The sequence below is a fragment of the Perca flavescens genome, chromosome 1 (genome assembly GCF_004354835.1).
Source record: "Perca flavescens isolate YP-PL-M2 chromosome 1, PFLA_1.0, whole genome shotgun sequence".
Taxonomy (NCBI): Eukaryota; Metazoa; Chordata; class Actinopteri; order Perciformes; family Percidae; genus Perca; species Perca flavescens.
In genome coordinates, this window is record NC_041331.1 from 12,386,110 (window position 1) to 12,407,648 (window position 21,539).

The 21,539-nt window shown below is 41.5% G+C and overlaps 1 protein-coding gene across 2 annotated transcripts in view; it reads right to left on the reverse strand.

The window, feature by feature from the left end:
• Positions 1-12,944: 12,944 nt before the first annotated feature.
• Positions 12,945-21,539, reverse strand: part of ttc17 (tetratricopeptide repeat domain 17) — a 29,494-nt gene continuing 20,899 nt past the window's right edge. For both annotated transcript variants that reach the window (XM_028573877.1, XM_028573886.1), the window contains 9 exons: positions 19,884-20,003; positions 18,105-18,403; positions 17,813-17,966; positions 17,569-17,689; positions 16,841-17,000; positions 15,518-15,601; positions 14,551-14,670; positions 13,459-13,602; positions 12,945-13,263 (listed from right to left, as the gene is read on the reverse strand). In XM_028573877.1, coding sequence (XP_028429678.1) covers positions 13,132-13,263; positions 13,459-13,602; positions 14,551-14,670; positions 15,518-15,601; positions 16,841-17,000; positions 17,569-17,689; positions 17,813-17,966; positions 18,105-18,403; positions 19,884-20,003 — 1,334 coding nt within the window. In that variant the 3' untranslated portion in view covers positions 12,945-13,131. The remainder of the gene's footprint in view (positions 13,264-13,458; positions 13,603-14,550; positions 14,671-15,517; positions 15,602-16,840; positions 17,001-17,568; positions 17,690-17,812; positions 17,967-18,104; positions 18,404-19,883; positions 20,004-21,539) is intronic.

Consider the following 21,539-nt stretch of genomic DNA (forward strand, 5'->3'; position numbering starts at 1 on the left):
AACGTTCACTATGGACACCAATGGGACATTAAACCAAACAATAACCAATAACAGATGAGGTAAATACACGAGGCAACATCGTAATCTGATGTGTGGTTTCCTATGTGTGGATCCTTTTTTACATTGAAAAAAAAAAAATTAGAATAAAAAAATAAATAATAATAATTGGTTGAAAACCACCAGTGCCTCCAGTTTCATAAATAGTAAAGTTCCCTTTATTTGCAAAGGGTTAATTTGGCTCCAAAACCTCCAGCTGCCGAAGCAGGGGCCCCACCCTCGCTCCGTTTCCATTGGGCCGTCCAAGCCTTTCATTCGCGGACGCGTCTCCCAGCCGGTCACGATTTCCCCCCATCTGTCTCGAGCGCACCGGAGCCAGACGCCACTGACGCAGCACGCGCCTTACTCACTTTTTTAGCAGTCACGACTCGAGACTCATCGTGCACAAAAGAAGAAAAAAAGAAGGAAAAAAAAAAAAAAAAACTGCAAAGAAGGATCGGTGTGTCCTGTTCGGCGGCGAGCTACTTGGGATTCTCGCCCTTCAGCCTCTTCATTTAAAAAAACAAAACAAAAAAAGCGATGATGGAGATTGGAGATTAAAAAAAAAGATTGAAAGAGCAAAGCATCGAGAACAAGATATCGTAAAAGCCCATAAAAGCTTTTATGTGAAACCTGGGGCATTGGAACTTATCAGAAATGCCCACACCGGTAGCCTACTGTAAGGACGTTCCGCGTAAAAGAGCAAACACTGTCTTAAAGCACTTCAGCACCACAGCCAGAGGACAGCTCCCTACTCACGCCTTCAGAATAACCCAAACACGTTCTCTTGGTCCAACAGAGTAGCTACAGTACACATTAGGATAACAATGCTTTTGTCAACTACAGCGAGACTACTGACAGGAGACACATCCACCCTATTTGAATGAGAAGTGAGGGTGATTCCCGTGCAGCTGCAAACACAGACTGGTTAGAAATCCCTGTATAAAAAAAAAAATAATAAAAAAAAAAAGCATAAATCCACACAAAACACTCATGACATCGCGTTTCTCTCCGCACACATCTCCCCCCCTTTCTCATCAAACAATCGCATTTGCTATTGCCCCACGTTTTGCATTTGCATTGAATGAAAGGCACACATAATACAGCAGAGCCGTAAGAAAGAAAAGAAAAAATATAACGGGGGGGGGCGCGTGCAGCTAGAGAAAGGTTCACACAACTCACCGTTGTAGCAGCTGAGGCTCCTTTAAAAACACGAGAAGTGCCACGAACACGGGGGACAAAAAAAAGCCCCCCGTTCCTCCATCAAACACGCTCCGGCTTTTCGCTTCTTCAAACTGTGCACACACTGCACTCTTGAATGGTGTGCCTTTCATAGGAGTGATGCCCCCTATCTATTTCTGGATCACGATCCAACCCCGTTTCTATTTTTAGCTCGCGCGTGATGAAAAAAAAAAAAAAAAAAAAAAGCTCGCAGAGGTTCCTTGGAGGAATTTCGAGCGTGCCTGCCTGCCTGCGTGGTGCGTGCGTGCGTGCGGCGTTTGAGAAGTGGCGCGAGCTCCCGCGTTTCTCCCTCCCTGCACGATCGAATGCGCGTGCACGGTAGCATCTCCCTAAAATGATGGCGCTGTGGAAAACAGCACGCCCGGATTTCATGTCATGGAAGTGTGCAGAATTATTATTATTATTTTAAATTCATTTATGATTTGCTGCTGAAAGCATAGTGGCTGCCCCAACCTGCTCTATTGAACCCCAAAATAAATGGAAGAATAGGGGGAGCTGCGTCAGTCACTATTGACATCAGGTGGAGAATCTCCCACTTTGAAGGCGGAAGCGGGAGCCTCCAGTTGTCTGTACGGCGGCGGTACGGGTCCAATGAAAGGTCCGCTGAAAATGTAAAATAGCAGAAGATAGGCTAAAGAAGGCGCTGCCCCCCCCCCCCTCCCCCTCCCCCTTCCTCCTTTAAACTGGAAAGGCCATCGTGTGCTGGCTGTAGTCAAACCTATCTTTCATGCCATTTTGAACCAAAGGCGCCGTATTATAAATATAACGGTGAGTAAATGATGAGATCCGCATATATGGCATCATCATCAGACAAAACCAGCAGCGAATGTCAGATGAAGGCGTTTTTTTTCTTCATTTTATTCTTTTCCCTCAGCACATCTGTAAAGGTGGTTAAAATGACTCCGGGTTGGGGTTTTAAGCCTCCAGCAGAGCCAAAAGTGGCCCTCGGTGCGATGTTGCAGAGCTACACACACACACACACACACACACACACACACACGAAGGGGGAAGGCTGATTACAGGCTGCCGCGGTACTCCGTCCTGCAGACTCCCCCCTGCACAGGGCAGAATGCTGAAACGCGTAGTAACGGAGCGGCGCTTGGCCGACCGATGATGCTATTTTTAACTCCCATACTCAACATGCCTGGCGCTGCGGGTTTCTCTGCTCAGGGTAGCCTACTACTGTACGGGGGGGGGGAGTGAGAGAGAGAGGCAAAGAGAGGCGAAACATAAACACAGCAGGACAGCTTCCAGGAGGACAAGCGGGCTGGATCTGCTCTGCCAGAACAAATATTTATATATAGGCAAGAGAAAAATAATCCTGGTTAGATTGTTATTATTATTTTTTTAAATCATTTTTATCAATGCATCTCTTCAGAGTGATTCATTAAAGCTGCAACCTGTAGGATTTTCATGACATTGCAATCGCAGGATTCAACTTGCTCATTCCATTGACTATGTGTATGTATGTAATGAAGATTTGCATTGATGCACGGTGATATGAATTATTACATACTTTTTTTTATATCATAATTATAACTATTTAAATGTTGATGAATTCAAATATGATTTGTCTTTGAAGTAAATAATCGAGCCTATTTATAATACATTATGTACACCACACACATCCTGAACACAAGTGAATACAACTACTACTACTACTACTACTACTACTACTACTAAAATAATAATCTTTATTTATATAGCACAAAGTATTGCATAAAATGCAACACTAAGTGCTTAACAAAAAAAAACAGACAATATATAATGCATGGTAAGACAATAAAAAACATAAATTAAAAACGGCAGAAAAAGACAAGATGAAACAACCTTTGGCTCAAAACACTTCAGGAGAAAGCAATTATGAAAATATGCGTCGTAAAGGTCCCATGGCATGAAAATTTCACTTTATGAGTTTTTTTAACATTAATATGAGTTCCCCCAGCCTGTCTATGGTCCCCCAGTGGCTAGAAATGACGATAGGTGTAAACCGAGCCCTGGGTATCCTGCTCTGCCTTTGAGAAAATGAAAGCTCAGATGGGCCGATCTGGAATCTTGCTCCTTATGAGGTCATAAGGAGCAAGGTTACCTCCCCTTTCTCTGCTTTGCCCACCCAGAGAATTTGGCCCACCCATGAGAGAGAGAGAGACATCATGGCTTTCAAACGAGCAAAGTCAATAGCTACAGACACAGAAATGGCACTAAGGAAAGCTCATTGTGGGACTGGATCTAGTGGCTGTAATTCTGCACCAAGACTGAACTTCAGGAAAGAGACTTCAGATACAGTATTAGGGGACCACTAAGGTCTATATAAAAGAGACTTCAGATACAGTATTAGGGGACCACTAAGGTCTATATAAAAGAGACTTCAGATACAGTATTAGGGGACCACTAAGGTCTATATAAAAGAGACTTCAGATACAGTATTAGGGGACCACTAAGGTCTATATAAAAGCATCCAAAGAGCACCATGTCATGGGACCTTTAAAACTTCATCTGAAAGACTCAACAGATTCAGAACCTCTAAGACCGTATTGACGTAGGTTACCTTGCAGCTCCTGCACACGATTGATAATGAAAAGACAAAGAAACGAGGACATGGTTGCAAACAAGGTCAGTTGGTTAATGCAGTGTACCACTTTATTCTTACAGCTTTCAACCCCCCCCCCCCCCCAAAAAAAAGTTGTTCTCTGTGTATATCAAAATACACCCACAAAAAGTCAAACATTTTGAAATACTAAACCAAAGTCTGAAACTGTCCTGAGAGCTGCTCTCAGACCGAGAGAAGGGACAGAGAGTGCCAGGCTCGAGGTGTGGACTCAATTCACATGGCTCAGATCATGAAATCTGATTGTTTCAGAGTCGTCCTGACCAAACAGAAGAGAACGACTTTGAACTTAGAGCCAATACCTCCTGATTTCGCTTACATTTGAGCCTTTTGAGATGAAAGACTTATTCTTATTCTTTATTTCATAAAGGACAACACACATGAATCAACATTTCTGTAAAACTCCACAAAAAATGGCAGGATTTCTTCCATGAGGTCTACCCATACAGGCACTTTATGTTCAATTTCATTACTTTTTTTGTATTGCGACATGTCATCATCAGGGTTACCCATGCTTTATGGTTAAAGGTAAGGAAAACGTAGATAACACAACTTGTAGAAAGCATTTATTACGTTCGTAAATGGCCTATATTTTGTTTACAGAATGGTTCGGCACTTGATTTAAGACTTGGTAATTGCTTGTTGTGATCTATATACTCTTTGACTTGGAAAGCGAGTGTAGATATTTCAGTTTTAAGTGTGACTTTCAACATTAATAACTAGGTTCGGTGTTGTATAACAGTAGGCTCCAACCAGCTCAAATTTACAAAAAGGACAATATCCACAATGTTTAAATGTCCCATGGCATGATAATTTCACTTTCTGAGTTTTTTAAACATTAATATGAGTTCCCCCAGCCTGCCTATGGTCCCCCAGTGGCTAGAAATGGCGATAGGTGTAAACCGAGCCCTGGGTATCCTGCTCTGTCTTTGAGAAAATGAAAGCTCAGATCTGGAATCTTGCTCCTTGTGAGGTCATAAGGAGCAAGGTTACCTCCCCTTTTTCTGCTTTGCCCGCCCAGAGAATTTGGCCCACCCATGAGAGAGAGACATCATGGCTTTCAAACGAGAAAAGTGGCAGTTGGTCAAGGCCACCCCACCCCTCTCCTCCTCAATAGCTACAGACACAGAAATGGCACATTAAGGAAAGCTCATTGTGGGACTGGCTCTAGTGGCTGTAATTGTTCACCAAGGCTGAATTTCGGGAAAGAGACTTCAGATACAGTATTAGGGGACCACTAAGGTCTATATAAAAGAGACTTCAGATACAGTATTAGGGGACCACTAAGGTCTATATAAAAGAGACTTCAGATACAGTATTAGGGGACCACTAAGGTCTATATAAAAGCATCCAAAGAGCACCATGTCATGGGACCTTTAACAGCAGGTCCACGGTACAGTTACTCTACACCTCTGGCACATTGTCCTAATTGTAGGAACTAGAAGTGTAAGGACAGATGTAAGCTATGCTATGTTAGTTAATAGATTTAAGAGAAGAAGAAAAAAAAACCCTAATGACAGTGGTCTACTCCACAATGGCCATGCCTTTAGTAGAACTCCGGGTCTGTAACTTCGGTGGCACAGCAGCACGCTGAGGGGAAGAGCGTGACGGCATTACTTTGGAGCTGTCCATGGTACTAAAGCCACAGCGAAGCAGTCAACACAGTCAGGAGTGAGTTCAGATTAGACTGAAGATGAGGACAAGACTTTGGTGTTAATGGCAGTGAACACTATTTCCCCCACAGGGCCAATACATTTTTATTACACCGAACTGGAATCAAACAGCCAGTAAATCCCTTGAGGATACAGCCGAGCAGAACGCTCAATGAACGTGGTGAACTAGTGCAGTGTTTAGATGAACTTTCGGCCAAACATGATGAGCAAATGGTGGAGAAAATAGATTGTTGCTGCCATATTAGCATTTTACTTCACGGTATGGTCTTCAGATCTTGTATGGTGTGTATATATATATGCAGACTTAGTACATGTTTACACATAAAATAAGAACTTACATATCAAATACTTGTATTGCCTACTTAACATGCTGTAAAAGCCAACTGCAAGTTTATGGAAATCATTTTCTCTATTGACTTCTTGTTTTCCTGTTTTAATATTTTTTTTTTAGATTCTGCTTATGTGTGATCATATTCTATTTTCCAGTTTCTTATTTGTATTTGTTGAAGCAAGCATAAACTGTAAATTTCTTCTGATATCTAGATAACCGACCACGTCTTACATATCCTGTCTCAGACATATGGTCTAGTATTATTTTGCTGCGGCAACTGAGAAGTCACTGTCTAACATCGGATGATAATACCACACTGCACGCAAACGTTAATAAGTCCACACCATAAATGAGAGACATTCAGGCATTCTGTCCTTGTGTTGGAATCTTGTTCCACTCTTGGTGTCTGCATCTTTAAAATAGTCCTTTCCTTTTATGTGCATGTAGGAAATTCACTATCATTATGTAATGTCTTGCAGCAACATCCATTCAGTGTTACTATATTCGGCAGCGCTGAGCCAAATATATCCACGCACTGTGAGCTGCAATAACACATTCCTGCGTGGAAATGGGCATCAAAAGTTTTTGAATCAGAACAAATGAGAACCTCAAAAACATCGCCCACTCGTTCTGCTCGTTCCTCAACCCGAAATGACTTTTCAGCATCTATTTATCAGCAAGTTTGACTGGCTCATAAATAAATAGTTGCAAACAATGCTAAGAAAAACAATAGTATTCATTTGAACACCCCAGAGTGTTGCACAAAAAGAGATTATTTAACTATTACTAGCGTGTGACTGATAAGACTGGGTGGGGATGGCGCAGTGGATGTGACACACGCCTTCGGTGTGGGAGATCTGGGTTCGATTCCCACTGCGATACATCAACCAATGTGTCCCTGAGCAAGACACTTAACCCCTAGTTGCTCCAGAGGCGTGCAACCTCTGATGAATGTAGCAATTGTAAGTCACTTTGGATAAAAGGGTCAGCTAAGATGACATGTAATGTAAAAAAAAAAAAAGTCAGATTGGTGCCACACTCTATGCATAAGGATATTTGCTTTAACAGTGCAATATATGGCTAATACAAGTTCATACAAATGTGGACATGGCCAGTTTGTCAAAATGCAAATGTGTATTTAATCAATAATAGTATGCTCATAGATGAGCATACTTTACTGCTAATTTAGATCTGTATAAACATATGTATGCATGATTTAAACGTACAAAGGTGCATGTAAGGTTTGTGTTACCAATACAATAAGCTGCCTCAGCTGCAGCAGACTTAACAGTAAGTATACTATCACTCTGAAAACACTCAATGGGAACAGAGCATCACACACACACGCACACGCACACACTGATTCTATGGTGTGCCTATTACATAACAGAGCTCCTACTCCCAGGCCTAACGCCCCTGACAAATCCATGCACGCTTTGCTGCACATGAGCTATTTATATACTGCACCCAAGACAGGGCTGGTCAAAAATACCACTTCAGTCAATTATTTTTTAAGAAACATTCCAAAACAGTGCGTGGAGTGGGTTCGGCTGCACAGGAATATACACCAGGGGGCTAACAAGAAATAAATGTCCATTAGCAATGCAGCAGCCCGTTTGTCCTCAGTTGTACCGGATCTGAAAGGGAAGGGCGGGAAACGCGGAGCCGCAAATTTGCCCTCTCATGCGTTGTGCTTGTATTTATAGGAGTCTGTGCATACACTTCAGCTCCTCTGCAACCATCTTGTTCCTTTACAAGATTCTAAAATTAGCAGACTGCACTGTGCTTGTTCCATTCTTAGGTTTTGCAATTTAAAAAGGGGGAAAAAAGGCAGCAGGTGGGGGGGAAAAAAAAGGGCTGCTTCACAAGGATGCTAAGTGGACGCATTTATTTGTGGACCCACTGTTCCACCCTTGTTCTCCCACGCTGCATCGGCAACATTATATTCAAATAAGCAGCTTCGAGCTGCCTGGTTTTAATTCACGTCTTGCCATAGTTACCGCTTTACACACTGTCTGAAAGAAAAAGCATTGTGTTTTGTAAAGGGCTAAAAAAAAAAAAAAAAAACAGTTATGGTTGCCAAACTATGAAGCTTCTTAAAGCGTAACTCTCGCCAATATACCCGAGTAATGGCCTTTTGAATGGGAGTGCTAGGGGCAATACCATTGCTGCGTTCCAGACACAATTTTTAGCCCGTAAGTTACGACTTCAAGTCACGACTCACGACTTGGTAGCGTTCCAGGCACAGTCACCGCAAACCCTACTAGCTAGAGTTAGTGACTTTTAGTCGGCGACATATTTTGGTCTTCATTTAATAATCATAACCTGTAGTAGTACATATTATGTATGTGTATTGTTTTGATTACAATGTGCGGAATTTCTTTACGTTGCCTATTTATGTCTATTTAGTTCTATTTCTCACCGTTAACCACCGGCGTCTGTACAGCATCAACAGGGGGTTGCCATTGTTGTTTGTGTGTGTGTGCGTGTGTGTGTGTGTGTGTGACGTCAACAACTGTAACTGGGAGTACAACGATCTGGTACGAGTTCACGAGTAGTAAGTTAACGGGGTCTGACTGCCGTTCCAGGGCACTTTCACGGGTAAAAGGTTGTGAAAACACAAGTTAGGGGTTGCCTGGAACGCAGCATATGATCGCATCAAAATCGCTATTTTTAAAACATTGAGAAGGCTCGACACGACATGAAACTTTACTCTTAGTATCACCAGGGGCTCTGCACATCACCTCCAGCATTGAGCACCTTGTTTGTGTACACAGAGTTTACTAAAAAAAAAAAAAAAGTTTTGAACAACTCATTTTAGCAGTTGTTGTTCACGCTATCCGCCATCTTGCCAGTCAAAAAGAGTCGATCTCCGAATGCAACGTTAACGGAGGAGGAGAGTAAAGATGGAAAGCTCCTAAAGCTTAGTTCCATATAAATGCACGAATAATTTGTTGTTTTGTCGTTAGTAGTGCTGTCAAACGATTAAAATATTTAATCGCAATTAATCGCATTAATGTCATAGTTAAAGGAACACGCCGACTTATTGGGAATTTAGCTTATTCACTGTAACCCCCAGAGTTAGACTAGTCCATACATACCCTTCTCATCTCCGTGCGTGCTGTAACGCTGTCTGACGGTTTCAGCATTAGCTTAGCCCAGCACAGATCCTGCAGGTAACTGGTTCCAACTAGCCTACTGCTCCCAATTGTCACAAAAGTAACAAAATAACACCAACATGTTCCTATTTACATGTTGTGATTTGTATAGTCACAGCGTGTACAAAAAAGAACGTAACATGAGACACAGCCGTCTTCTAACAGTAAACAAACCGGGAACTATATTCTCAGACAGGCTTGCTGCGAGCATATCACTCCGCCCAAGTACTATATTCTTCCGCCTGAGAATATAGTTCCCGGTTTGTTTACAGTTAGAAGACGGCTGTGTCTCATGTTACGTTGTTTTTTGTACATGCTGTGACTCTATAAATCACAACATGTAAATAGGAACATGTTGGTGTTATTTTGTCACTTATTCGGAGCAGTAGGATTACTGGAACCATTACCTGCATGTTCTGTGCTGGCCTGATGCCGCTGGAACCGTCAGACAGCATTACAGGACGCACGGAGATGAGAAGGATATGTATCGACTTGTCTAACTCTGGGGGTTATGGTGAATAAGCTAAATTCCCAATAAGTCGGCGTGTTCCTTTAACTCCCAATTAATCGCACATTTTTATCTATTCTAAATGTCCCTTGATTTCTTTCTGTCCCATTATTTTTTCTCACTTTAATGCTCTTGTCAACATGGAAAAGTGGATCGGCTTGCTTTGTGCAAATGTTTTTTTTTATTGGAAAATTCTATTTCACACTAACATCCATGTGCTTCTGTCTGAAGTCATCCACTGTCGCCTGGCTTTGACGAGGGGGGGCGGAGAATTGGCATCAGCTGTGTGCTCGGCCATCAAGTGGTATTTCAGACTGGACGTGCTGCGAGGATAGCTCAGTTCATGATGACAAAACACACAGATCACTTTGCTCTTGTCAATGGAACCATTTGGCAACTTTTTAAAAGTAAACTTTCCATTCAGAATTTTATTGGCATCAATTTTGGCGTCTCGCGCTCGCCATCCACCCAAAACGTAACGTTAGCCTACTACTCTTTGGCCGGCTCGCAAGCCTAAACAAGTGTGTGCGGCGTGCCTCTTGTTTTGTTTCCGGTCTAGCTAGATCCGGTGTGGTGTTGTAGTTTTTCTAACGTTACTAGTTGTTGCAGCCGCATGTGAAAAAAACGACGTTTAGCTAGGCCAAAAAGAACGTTAATCTCGCAATAAAAACATTTACGCCGTTAAAATGGGTTTGCGTTAACACCTTTAATAACGCGTTTAACTGACAGCACTAGTCAGTGAAAAAAAATATTGACCTTGTAGTTGAAAGAGGAGCCTCATATAAGAATGACATTTCCTCCTGTGGAGTCCGTTCATTCGCATTCGGAGATCGACTCGTTTTGACTGGCAAGATGGCAGCGTGAACAACTGCTAAAGTGAGTTTTTCAAAAACCTTTCTTTTTAGTAAACTCTGTGTACACAATGTTCTCAATGCTGAGTTCACGTGTAGAGCTCCTGGTGATACTACGAGCAAAGTTTCATGTTGTGTCGAGCCTTCTCAGTGTTTTAAAAATAGCGATTTTGATGCGATGATAGTAGTGCCCCTAGCAAAAGGCCATTTGACCCGAAAACGAGAATACGGTAAATCTTAAAAAGTGGCGTTTCCGTCCTAATGCTTTTAAACGAAAGTCTGACTAGGGTGTATTCACGAAAACACCCTAGGTTGCATTTTGGCGAGAGTTACCCTCTTAAGTTTCTTATCATCATTCGTTCCGGACTACAACTATGGATGGCAAAATAGCTGGTTAAAGGTTGAAAAGGTAGATATAAACGTTGGTGTTTTTATGTCCTCAGGTCAGAAAATGAAAGGACAGACACACCTAAAACATGACTTTATGATTGTATTACTGCCATTTTAAAATCTTGTCACCGCACCACAAATGTTTATGTAGTGACGTAATTCAATATGTCCCCCCCCTCCCCCAACCCAACTGTTTGGCCTTTAATAGACCTTTTTCCACGGCAGTAGGAAATGGTAGGAAAAGCACAGGTATATTCAAACCCATTACTGATGGCTGCATTCCACTTAGGAGAGGCCCTGGTATTGTTGCATGCTGACGCACTGAATTAGCTTACTGGGACACTTGGTGGAACTGAGCCATCGTTAAGGTTATCAGTTTCAGCTGTGCTTTTCCTACTATGACAGGTCCAAATGTCTGCTGTGAGAAAAGGTCCATTAACAGAAAATCTATTTGAATCCTGTAAATAGTTCATTCACGTATCTGACACATATCGCATCGAAAGAAAATGCATCGACTCGTCTTGTTTTGAGCTGAAGCTAATTGTTTTCACACGTTCAAGTCAAACTCCACAGGTTTCCCAAATACAGTATAGATTAGGCCGAGGGAGTACATCTTTAATCACTTAAGCTATTTAAACAGGTTTCATGAACCCACCATCACAGCTGCTGGATCGCTTTAGTAATGTGAACTCACTCCCCCTCACAGCACTGCAACCTGACATTTTTAAAATGGTATATAGTAGTTGGTGACTGGTGCAAGGTAGAAAATCTATTAAATAAAAAATAAATAGCATTATAAATAGCATAAGTAAGACTGAAGATGCTCATCAATCTCTGAATTGATCTATAAAAGGCCAGAGTAGTGTGAATCTGAAATCTGCAACTCATTCATCTGATCAGCTATGTTCAAGATAAGCTGAATTTCAATGCACAACCCGAACGTGACCGAATGTTGCTGTATTTTACAGTAAATGATTGTAACATAACTTAGAATACAGGTCTAGGTCAGGTTCTCATAAAAACCAGTACAAGAGTGTAACCCATACACTCTCCCTTTCATTAAAACAGTTTAAGCTGAATGTTTGGGTGTTATGACTGAGCTACAGTTTTGGATGTTTGAATCATGTATCAGTCATTACAGAGCTGATGACATGTGGCTGACATTTAACCCCATATAGAATGCATTTTGGGCAATCATACAGAAAGGGAGAGATTGTAGGAGTTGATAGGAGTGTGCCTAAACAAGGTTGACAGTGTCCCCATTAGGCCAGTTTTAAAATGTTAACTAGGGGAAGGTTCCAGTCATGTTTAGGACAGCAGTTCCCATTCAAGGATTTATTTAGTGTGGCTTTAAAGTATTACTGCTAAAATGCTACACCTTCTATCTTTTAAGCTACAACGAGTCCAAACACTTTGATTTGATTTCCCATAGGAGACAAAGAATTGACGCAGAGAAATGAACTAATGAAATCCACACACTGCCTTTAATACTGTACATTAAATACAGATTCCACTTTTTTTTTATTATAGATGGTCAATGGCAAATCCTTTTTCTGCCTTATGATTTCCATAAGTTAAGAAGCAAATGTTAAAGCGTATTTCAGTTTTCTCTCTTTTGTATTTAAATTACCTTGGAGCAAAATCAAAGTTTGTAGGTCCCATAGAAATAGGAATGATAAAGAAAAAAAAGTGCAAAAACTGAGAATTCCCATCCATTTTATGAAGCAGAAATATTGAGGGCATATAACGTTCAATTCAAACTCCTTTAACCTCTGAGTTGAGAGGCACATTCCTTACCATCTCAGCATAAGACTGTATAACATCCTTTTCTTTTAAAATGTCCAATCAGGTTACATTAAAACATGGCGCCATCTCCAGGCTGTAGTATGTTATTATCCTGGAGAACCTCCTACATGCTGCCTCCTCATACCAAAATGCTAAAATGTCTTAACGAATGACTTCTTCCAATTAGCAGCGGCTGAAATCAAAATGTCGCCAAAGAATTCACTGGGATTTTCAAACCTTGTTCAATTCCATTTTTGCAAGTCAAGCAAACCTAGAAAAAGACGGAGTCTGACAATCCCAACGTCTTGATTGTTTGATAACAAGAGGTCCTGCAATTGACATACTGTAAGTAAGTAGGGGGGCAGAATTATACAGATTCTACTGGATATGGACCTCACCTTTAACCACATTAAACGTTTCTTACACTTTTATTTTGTGCTTCTTATCTGTGGTCTTCAGATGAGTGTGTGTGTGTGTGTGTGTGTGTGTTGGTTATCTAGTGTGTGTATGATTGTGGGGTACTCCTTGTGATCAAACTGGTTGAGTGGTTTAGGGCTGACGGCGTTCCCTCTTGGTGAGCAGGTAACACTGGATGGTCCTCAGCCGATCTTTGGCAGGGGCGAACTCTGGCTGCAGCTTCAACGTAGACTCGTACCAGCGCATGGCTTTCTCAAACTCCTCCTGTTGCCGAGAAACACAACGACCACATCACCGTTAAGGACTCACGACTTGCACCGCTATTTGACAAATGCCTCAACTTGCCGCGCTGCACAGGCTGAACTCGAGGAGCTGAGCGGTGCGGGTCACGTCAGTGCAGGCGAACAAATAATGACCAACGTGATGAACAGTAACAGAAAGTGTGACTGTAGCCATTACCATCGCTATGTAGACGTTGGCGAGGGTAAAGTGGTTCACGACAAAGTGCGGGGCGATTTCTACTGCCATACGGGCGACCGTGAGAGCGTCCTCCCATAGCCGAGCGTTCTGGAAGATGTTGGCCAGGCTGATGAGGGGCACGTCCTGGTTCACAATTCAGGAGGGAAAGAAAAAAAGAACAGATTATGTTCATGTTATTTTCCTGTCAAATTTGACCCATTTTCAAAGTTTTTTTTTTTTTTAATAATCAGAAATATGGGTTTCTTTCATCCAAATTGCCCAAAAATAACATGGATGCATGGCTGCACGATATTATGAAAATATCTAATTGCGATTATTTTGACTGATATTGCGATTGCGATATTGTTCACGATATTGGAGGGAATGATTGTTTTTGGATCATTATTCTCATTTTCATTGAAAAAAAAGAAAAAAGGATTGAATTTTTGCGAGGATCTGTACCAAACTGTACAATCTGTAGGATATGATTTGTAGGCCGGGACATCTCTGCAGCACCACAATACTTTATTTTAGAATGGTTTGACACATATTTTGCCTTTAAACAAATATTACACACCCCTGCGATTTGGATATTGCACTAGTTCATACTGCGATTTTGATACAATTTAGATTAATTGTGCAGCCCTACGTGGATGAACAGTGTATGGAAGCCATAAAACATTCTTTGCAGGTAAAATGAATGATTCATTCCATTGAATGTTGGGCGTTTTATTACATTTTAATAAAAGTGAAATGGTTTCGCTAAACTTTGACATAAACTGTGATCCCCTCAACATCCTCTGATCTTAACTATTAGTAAAAACAATTGATAATTTCTGTGTTTTTTTTAAACAAAAAAAAATTAAGGTATAAAGTCATCTAAATTTTAAAAAAGAGTTGGGGGGGAAAAAAAGTCACAAAAACATTTTAAAAAGTGTCAAAAGCGCTAAAAAAAAAGTTCATTTTCAATTTTGACCCAGAAGGACGACAAGTTCATGGTCTACGGGAAGACAACAAGGGTTCAAAACAACCCCTTTGTTCAGTAGAAGTACCCGGCGGGTTCATGTTGGGAGCAGCGGATCTTTAACTTGCCTTCATGTGATGGGGGGCGTAGTTGAGGGCCTGTCGCAGGCAGTCGATGGCTCTCTTGCCTTGACCTTTCACCCTCCAGTACAGAGCGGCCATGCTGGATAATACCCACGATGTCTGATTCTGCAGGCATGGATCAGAGAGAGAGAGAGAGAGAGAGAGATGGATCAGAGAGAGAGAGAGAGAGAGAGAGAGAGAGAGAGAGAGAGAGAGAGAGAGAGAGAGAGAGAGAGATGTTCAATTTACATCTACAGTTATTTGGTTGAGTGTAATAGTGGGGTGTCACAATGGCTAGGTGTTACTGCTAAATTATGAACAGCAATGACACTTCAAATCCTTGCTAATATTAGCGTTTCTTCTGCAACTGCCCCAGTAACGGCTTTCACATTGTTACGATTTACAAATAATGTGCTAATTGCATCTTTATGTTTATATATTTCTTCTTCTACTTTAGTCTTCTTGTTGGCGTTTCACATGTTTCCTCAGTGAGAAAAACCCCGTCTTCACTGGCTTTTCTGAAATGCCTACAATCGGAAAATCTGAAAAGTTTGTCAATTGTCAAATTGAGCTAAAAGAACCATATGGGCTTTGGCACAAACACTTTCACAACGCAGAGCTTCCGTTTGTCAGTTCCGTTCAGTTTTGGAGCACCGGGGGGTTCCAAATAGCCGCAGCGGAGCCATCAAAAGTTCGCTAATGAGCAAGTGTTTATGCAACTGTGTTTGTTGTTACATAGCACACAATGTGTGCCATTTGATCCTTTCCAAATTCACATAAAGATTAGTGTCTTAATAGTAGTGAAGTGTAGCAGTGTGCGGAGGACAGTAGGAAGGAACGACAAACACAGGAAGAAATGTATCTGCCATCCATCTATCTTTGCGGTTACATTTGGGTGATATCCAAGATGTCAAAACATCCATTATTTCAACACCAACGGTTCTCTTTAACTCAGAGAGGTGAGAGCCCTTACCTTCTCCAGTACTTTAGCGATGCGCGTTCCCACCTGCTCAAAGGACTGAGGGGAGAACTTATCTTTACCGAGATTCTGCAGGACCTGGGGGTAAGGATAAGAAGAGACACACGTGAGACTATTAACTAACGAGTGGGGATGTTCTGATCATTTAACAGTCCTTCCAGAAAAATGCGGTGTTTTTTTTGTGATTGTTGCGGGCAAAAATCCTTGATTATGCGGCACGCTTTCTTAAAAAATGCAATGGAATATACGGGATATTTATGCAATTTTATGCGATGAAATTGCGGGAACTTGCAAAAATTGTAGGAACTTGCAAAAACTGCGGTTTGATGAAAAAGAGAAAAAAAAAGTGATTCCCCTAACACCCTGCTTTTCGATGATGTTCACGTTGCGTAATTAACGTCACTTCATAACGTTCCCATGGCAACAGGGTAAAATGGCTGCTCGTGTGAAGTAAACGCAACATTATTCAACTTTCTGCTAAGATATTTGTGACTTTTTTGCAACGAAAATGCGGGCATTATGAAATCATGCAAGCCCCGCATATTTTGCGCGAAAATTGGCAATTTATGCAGCGAAAGTGCGGCGTATTTGAAAAAAATGCGGCCCCTGCATAAATATGCGGACTTTGGCTGATTATGCATTGAATTATGCGATCGCATAATCACGTTTTTCTGGAGGGTTTTAATAGTAGCCTGACTGTTTTTCTACACAGTATAAGAATCATTTTCCACTTGAGAGTTACAATACATTAGGACTGGCCTTGAGCATGCATTATACAGTGCTGCTCATGAGTATAGGAACCCATGCTAAAGTTGACTAAAAAGAGGAAAAAAAAAAAAAAAAATCATCTTTTGGAAATTGATCTTAATGCTTAAATTACAAGAAATTAGGAAAAATCCAACCTTTAAGGACACCAATTTTCTTTGTGAATGAATAATGTATCGTAAATAAATAAATGTTCTTCCTTAAAATACAGGGGGCATAAGTATAGACACCCCTATGTTAAATTCCCATAGGAGCAGGCAGATTTTTATTTTTAAAGGCCAGTTATTTCATGGAGCCAGGATACTATGCATCCTGATAAAGTTCCCTTGGCCTTTGGAATTAAAATAGCCCCACATCATCACATACCCTTCACCATACCTAGAGACTGGCATGGTTTTAGTCAGTTAGCCTAATAGCTGGTTTGATTTGCACTTTTATGGAAAGTACCCCATGCCAATCTCTAGGTATATATATAGGTGAAGGGTATGTGATTATGTGGGGCTATTTTATGCATGTTGATTCTTGTAATCTTCAGCATCGGTCTCAGCATACCTCGCGCAGTTGGCTCTCTCCGGTGTAGTGGATGGCGGCACGATTGGCCACCCCCGCCAGGTGGTCGAGGGTGTGCATACTGGCAGCTAGGTTGGCGTTGCATAAAGGTTCAGCAGCTGGCTCCTGAAGTGGAGTGGCAAAGTCTATGTGCTCTGTAATGCTGAAAAGAAGAGACCGAAAAGGGGCATAAAAAAAATCAAAAATCAAAAAAATCAAACAAGACTAAAAACTGGATTTACTGAATTTTGGTTGTTGATATGCTGTGATGCAAGAACATCAATGAGGCAGCAATGTTTTCTTTTTTCATTTGTTTTCCTGTCTCCGTTTTCTATTTCTAAACCCTTAAAAAGGTATTTGCTGTGGCCGGGTTGACTCAGTGGGTAGAGCAGGCGCACATATACTGAGAGGCTTATGCCTCGACGCAGATGTCGAGGGTTCAACTCCAATTTTCTGCATGTCTTCCCCCTTTCTCACCTAGCTGTCCTATCAATTAAAGGTGGAAAAAAGCCCTAAAAAATAATCTTAAAAAAATCATAAAAAAATAAAAAGGTATTTGCAAAATTACTCCACACATTTCTAAGGTGTCTTGAAAGCTTTTTAGATTTTTCCAGTTGTTCTGTGAGCAAAAAAAGAGAACACGGTGTGTAGATGGTCAATGTTTCAGTGCTAACTACATTCCCAGATCTCGCTCTCTCTCAAATAAGATGAAAATGTGACCATGATCTTACTCAATGTTCTTGGCGGAAACAGCCAACCAGGTGCTAGCTACAGTGGTAAGGTCTACCCTTCGTGTCCGCTGGCACTCCTCTGGCCCTGGCCAGCCAAGACTTGTGTAGTCCCTCCAGCGGCCTGCCCAAAAACACACAAAAAGACATCTCTCTCTCAGTTGGGTGAGGTCCAGCACAGCAGTGCTTTTTCTGTGGTCATGCGGTTGTAAAAGAATTATTAAAAAAATGCAGGTGAATGTGGTACCTGAAGGGCCAGGTGATGGGATAGTTGGCCCACTTATCTCCAAGACTGAGTGACTTCCAGGCAGTGACTCCCCATTCTGGCCATCATCAGCGCTGGCAACACTCTCTATGCCATCCACCTTAGCCTTCCTGACCCGCTTCACCTGGAAGGTGATCTGATGAACAAAAGGCACTCCAATTCAGTTCGGCTATCCACACTTCAGTCACATCAGTTCCTCAAATCTCACAGACTTTGGCGGTTAGAAATCAAACATAATTTTATGTCGTGAAAAGGATGTGGCATGTACCCTTACCCACTCAGCTCCTTCGTCATCCTCACAGTTTCCGAAGCAGGGCCCACCACCGGCACGGGCACCCATGACACGGTCATTCTTCAGCACCCGGATACCTCGCAGGTCCCCTCGTTTGCCTCCAACATCGAGTGCTCCCTCGAAGGCTCCCATCAGGTCCTCTTTCAGCTGCCACTCCTCTTCCCCTTCCACTCCTCCACCACCACCAAAGGGGGTGGCCATTTTAGCTGTTCCTGAGGCAGAGGGAGAGGCCCGCTGCTGTCCAGCTGCCTCACCTGACCCATTGCTGTCCAAGAGAACCTCTGGAGAGTGGGAAATTAGAGAATAGATAAACGTGGGCCGGAGCTATAGGAGCACAACTATATAGACAGAAACACTATTTAGAGAATTACTTTTTTTTAAGGGCATCACGTTAAGCCAGCTGACTTGTTCTCAATGACATTTTGTTAGTTAACTCAAGACAATTATACCATTAGAGTACATTCAACTCCAGTGCCCAGAAATGCCCATACTGTATATAAAACAGTGCTCACCATTGCAATCATTGAAATGTATTGTGCAGTATAAAGTAGCAAATAAGGCTATTACTTTAAAATCTTGAATGTTCATTAGAGGGCAGGGCTGCCACCTCTTAGTCGATTAGTCAACTAATCAGTCGTTTTGGTCTTAGTCGACTAAGATTTCTTTAGTCGATTAGTCATTTTTTATGCTTATTCATGCTTAATTACTTATTTCCAAGAAACTTCTGAGCACATTCATGGTAAACACAAGATTTAAAGTGGTGCTTTTGCAGGATTAATTGTGGAGAAACTCAGTTTTACAGATGGTTAATTAACTACATTTATAATTGTGCTTTTCTAGTCTTAACCACCTCTCGGCACAGCTCTGTCAATTAAATCAACTAATCGATTAGTCGACAAAATCGTGTAAGTGTTAGTCGACTAATAATTTCTTTAGTCGAGGACAGCCCTATTAGAGGGTGACAATTTTTCAGGACTCCCGCGGGTCACGGTATGGGAGTCAATTTCACTGATGGTAACGTGACAGGGACGGAATAGATCATGGAAATCAACGGGAGCAGGCAGAGCCGGAGGTTAAATAACAAAAAATGACCCAAAGATTGCGAGGCATTTCGTTTTAGAAAAGAGAACCACTTACAACTCACAATACGATTGTTGATTGGCTACTGTTGACCGCATAAGTAGCCTATCATAAGTAGCCTATCCGAGCAAGACAAAGCAGCTGCCCTGTTCGCAAGTCAATCAATCAGCGTCAGCGACCACACCGAGAGTCGGCTAAATGGATTCTGGAGCGAAGCTTTTGCAATTCAAAAGGACCCCTCGATACATTTTCAGGAGCTGTGAGAAGATCTCCGTTAGGAATTACGTAATGAAATCGCAGAGGCCTGCAGGTAATGCACGTATAGACAATAGTGTAACCTAGATTTCCCAGGCAACCTCAGTGATATGACCGCAATTAACGAAAAATGCTACAGGGGGGCAACGGAGTCTGATAACTTTTAGACAACGAAGGGAACAAAACGGGAGCGTGACGGGATTCGGGAGTCTTTCTCTCGGGATTTTGCAGGACAGGATTTTTTTTTTTTTTTTTTTTTTTTTTTAAAATGGGGTGGGGGCAGTCACCTGATCGGGATATCATTTTCGTTGGCTCGGGAGCGACAATTTATTCCTGTGTCACCCTCTAGTGTTCATGTTGGATGCAGTATACATTTCTTGACTGTTTCATATTGCCACTGGAGGGGTCACTAAATCATATTCTTACTCTCAAACAGCAAGGAGTCCTCCATGGCAGAAATGGCTGGCACATCCTGCTTCTCTTCGATGCCCTCCCATTCCTCCAGCTGTATACCAAGGTCCTTCTCAGCCACGCAGGCAGCACCCTCTGGAGAACACAAGTTTAGGCACCCTTAGTATCCAAACCTCACCATGATAGTAGACCTGCTGCAGGAATTGTATTAGCTGGCAATAAGTCAAATGTATTTGTAATCAAATTGATTAACAAAGACTAATTGAATGTATTCTCAAACAGGGACTTAGTGCACATTAATTGTATCTGTAAATTTGGAATAAAACTACTATTCTGAAACTTGAACAATTAGCCCACTCTTATATGGGAAATTATGTCATCATAATGTTATTACAGACAAGCTACTAAGGCAGTTTGGATATTTACTTTGAGTTCAACTTTTTGTCTATAAATATGGTTCTTATTATTACTCTACTACATCACTGGCCAATATATTGGTTCAAACCAAAGACAGACCATAAAAAGCTTCTGCACTAGATCTTCCTTGGGAACAATTCTCTCCAGGACAGAAAATGATGCATTTTATATTTCAAACCACAGCAACTGTGTTTGTTTTTTTGGGAACAAACAAATCCGTCCCTTCAGAATCTCTCTCTATACACTCTGCTGACTCCATTCACTGTCTCAATTTACTCTAGCAAAGCTCAGGGGTTTTTTTTCAACTTGGAAACTCCAGCTACTGCCAGGAAGACATTAGATCTGTGCACTTCATTACCAGATGCCACAATCTTATAGGAGCAATAGGAGAGCCATGAAAACAGCTGTATAGGTGCAAGAGACACCATGGACGGCTAGTTGGCAAGTATTTTCTTTATTTTCATTTGTTACATTTAACCTAATAGGACTGTTGCAGGCTGGACACCGCTTTTTACAAGCAACAGCAAGAAGATAGTAATGATGAGAACATGCTATGCCATGGATTATACCTCCTAACAACGTAGTATTGCAATAACGCTGCTCTTGTAACAGCCCTGTATGGCTCTTTGTTAGGCTGGTATGTTTTTCGGTTGTTTGTTAGCTTGTCTACAGTGAATGGTATTACATAATATTGGGCTGTGAAGTCGTTTCCTAAGTGTATTAGTTAGCTACTTACCGAGACTATGTATGATATGATGTTTTTCCACACCGTTAAAAAGACAGAACGCCCAAATAATGACCATTTATTTTACTGTAGCAATACCCCTAAGAGGATCAAACACGTGGTAGGAACAGGAGTTACCATGAAAACAAATGTAACGTGGGAAAGGTTTGTGTATTTGTTTTTGTATATTTAGACTTTTGCCCTAACTTGAGGTGGTTGTGTGTTTTAGAAGTGCTTGTGTGACCTCATGGACTCAGCATACTTTAAGGGTGCAATATTTAGCTTTGAAGAGTAAAATATAGACCCTTCTAAATTTGGCATCAGCTATTTTCTGCAGTCTAAATTATTGAGTGGCAAAATTTCTCCACTTCAAAGCACTTTTCTCTTTACTCCCACTGATATGAATAAAGAAGTTGCAGTCTCTATTCACATCAGAAGCACAACATACTACTTTTTTTTTTTTTAAAGATTATTTTTTGGGGCATTTTTAGGCCTTTATTGACAGGACAGAGGAAGACATGAAAGGGGAG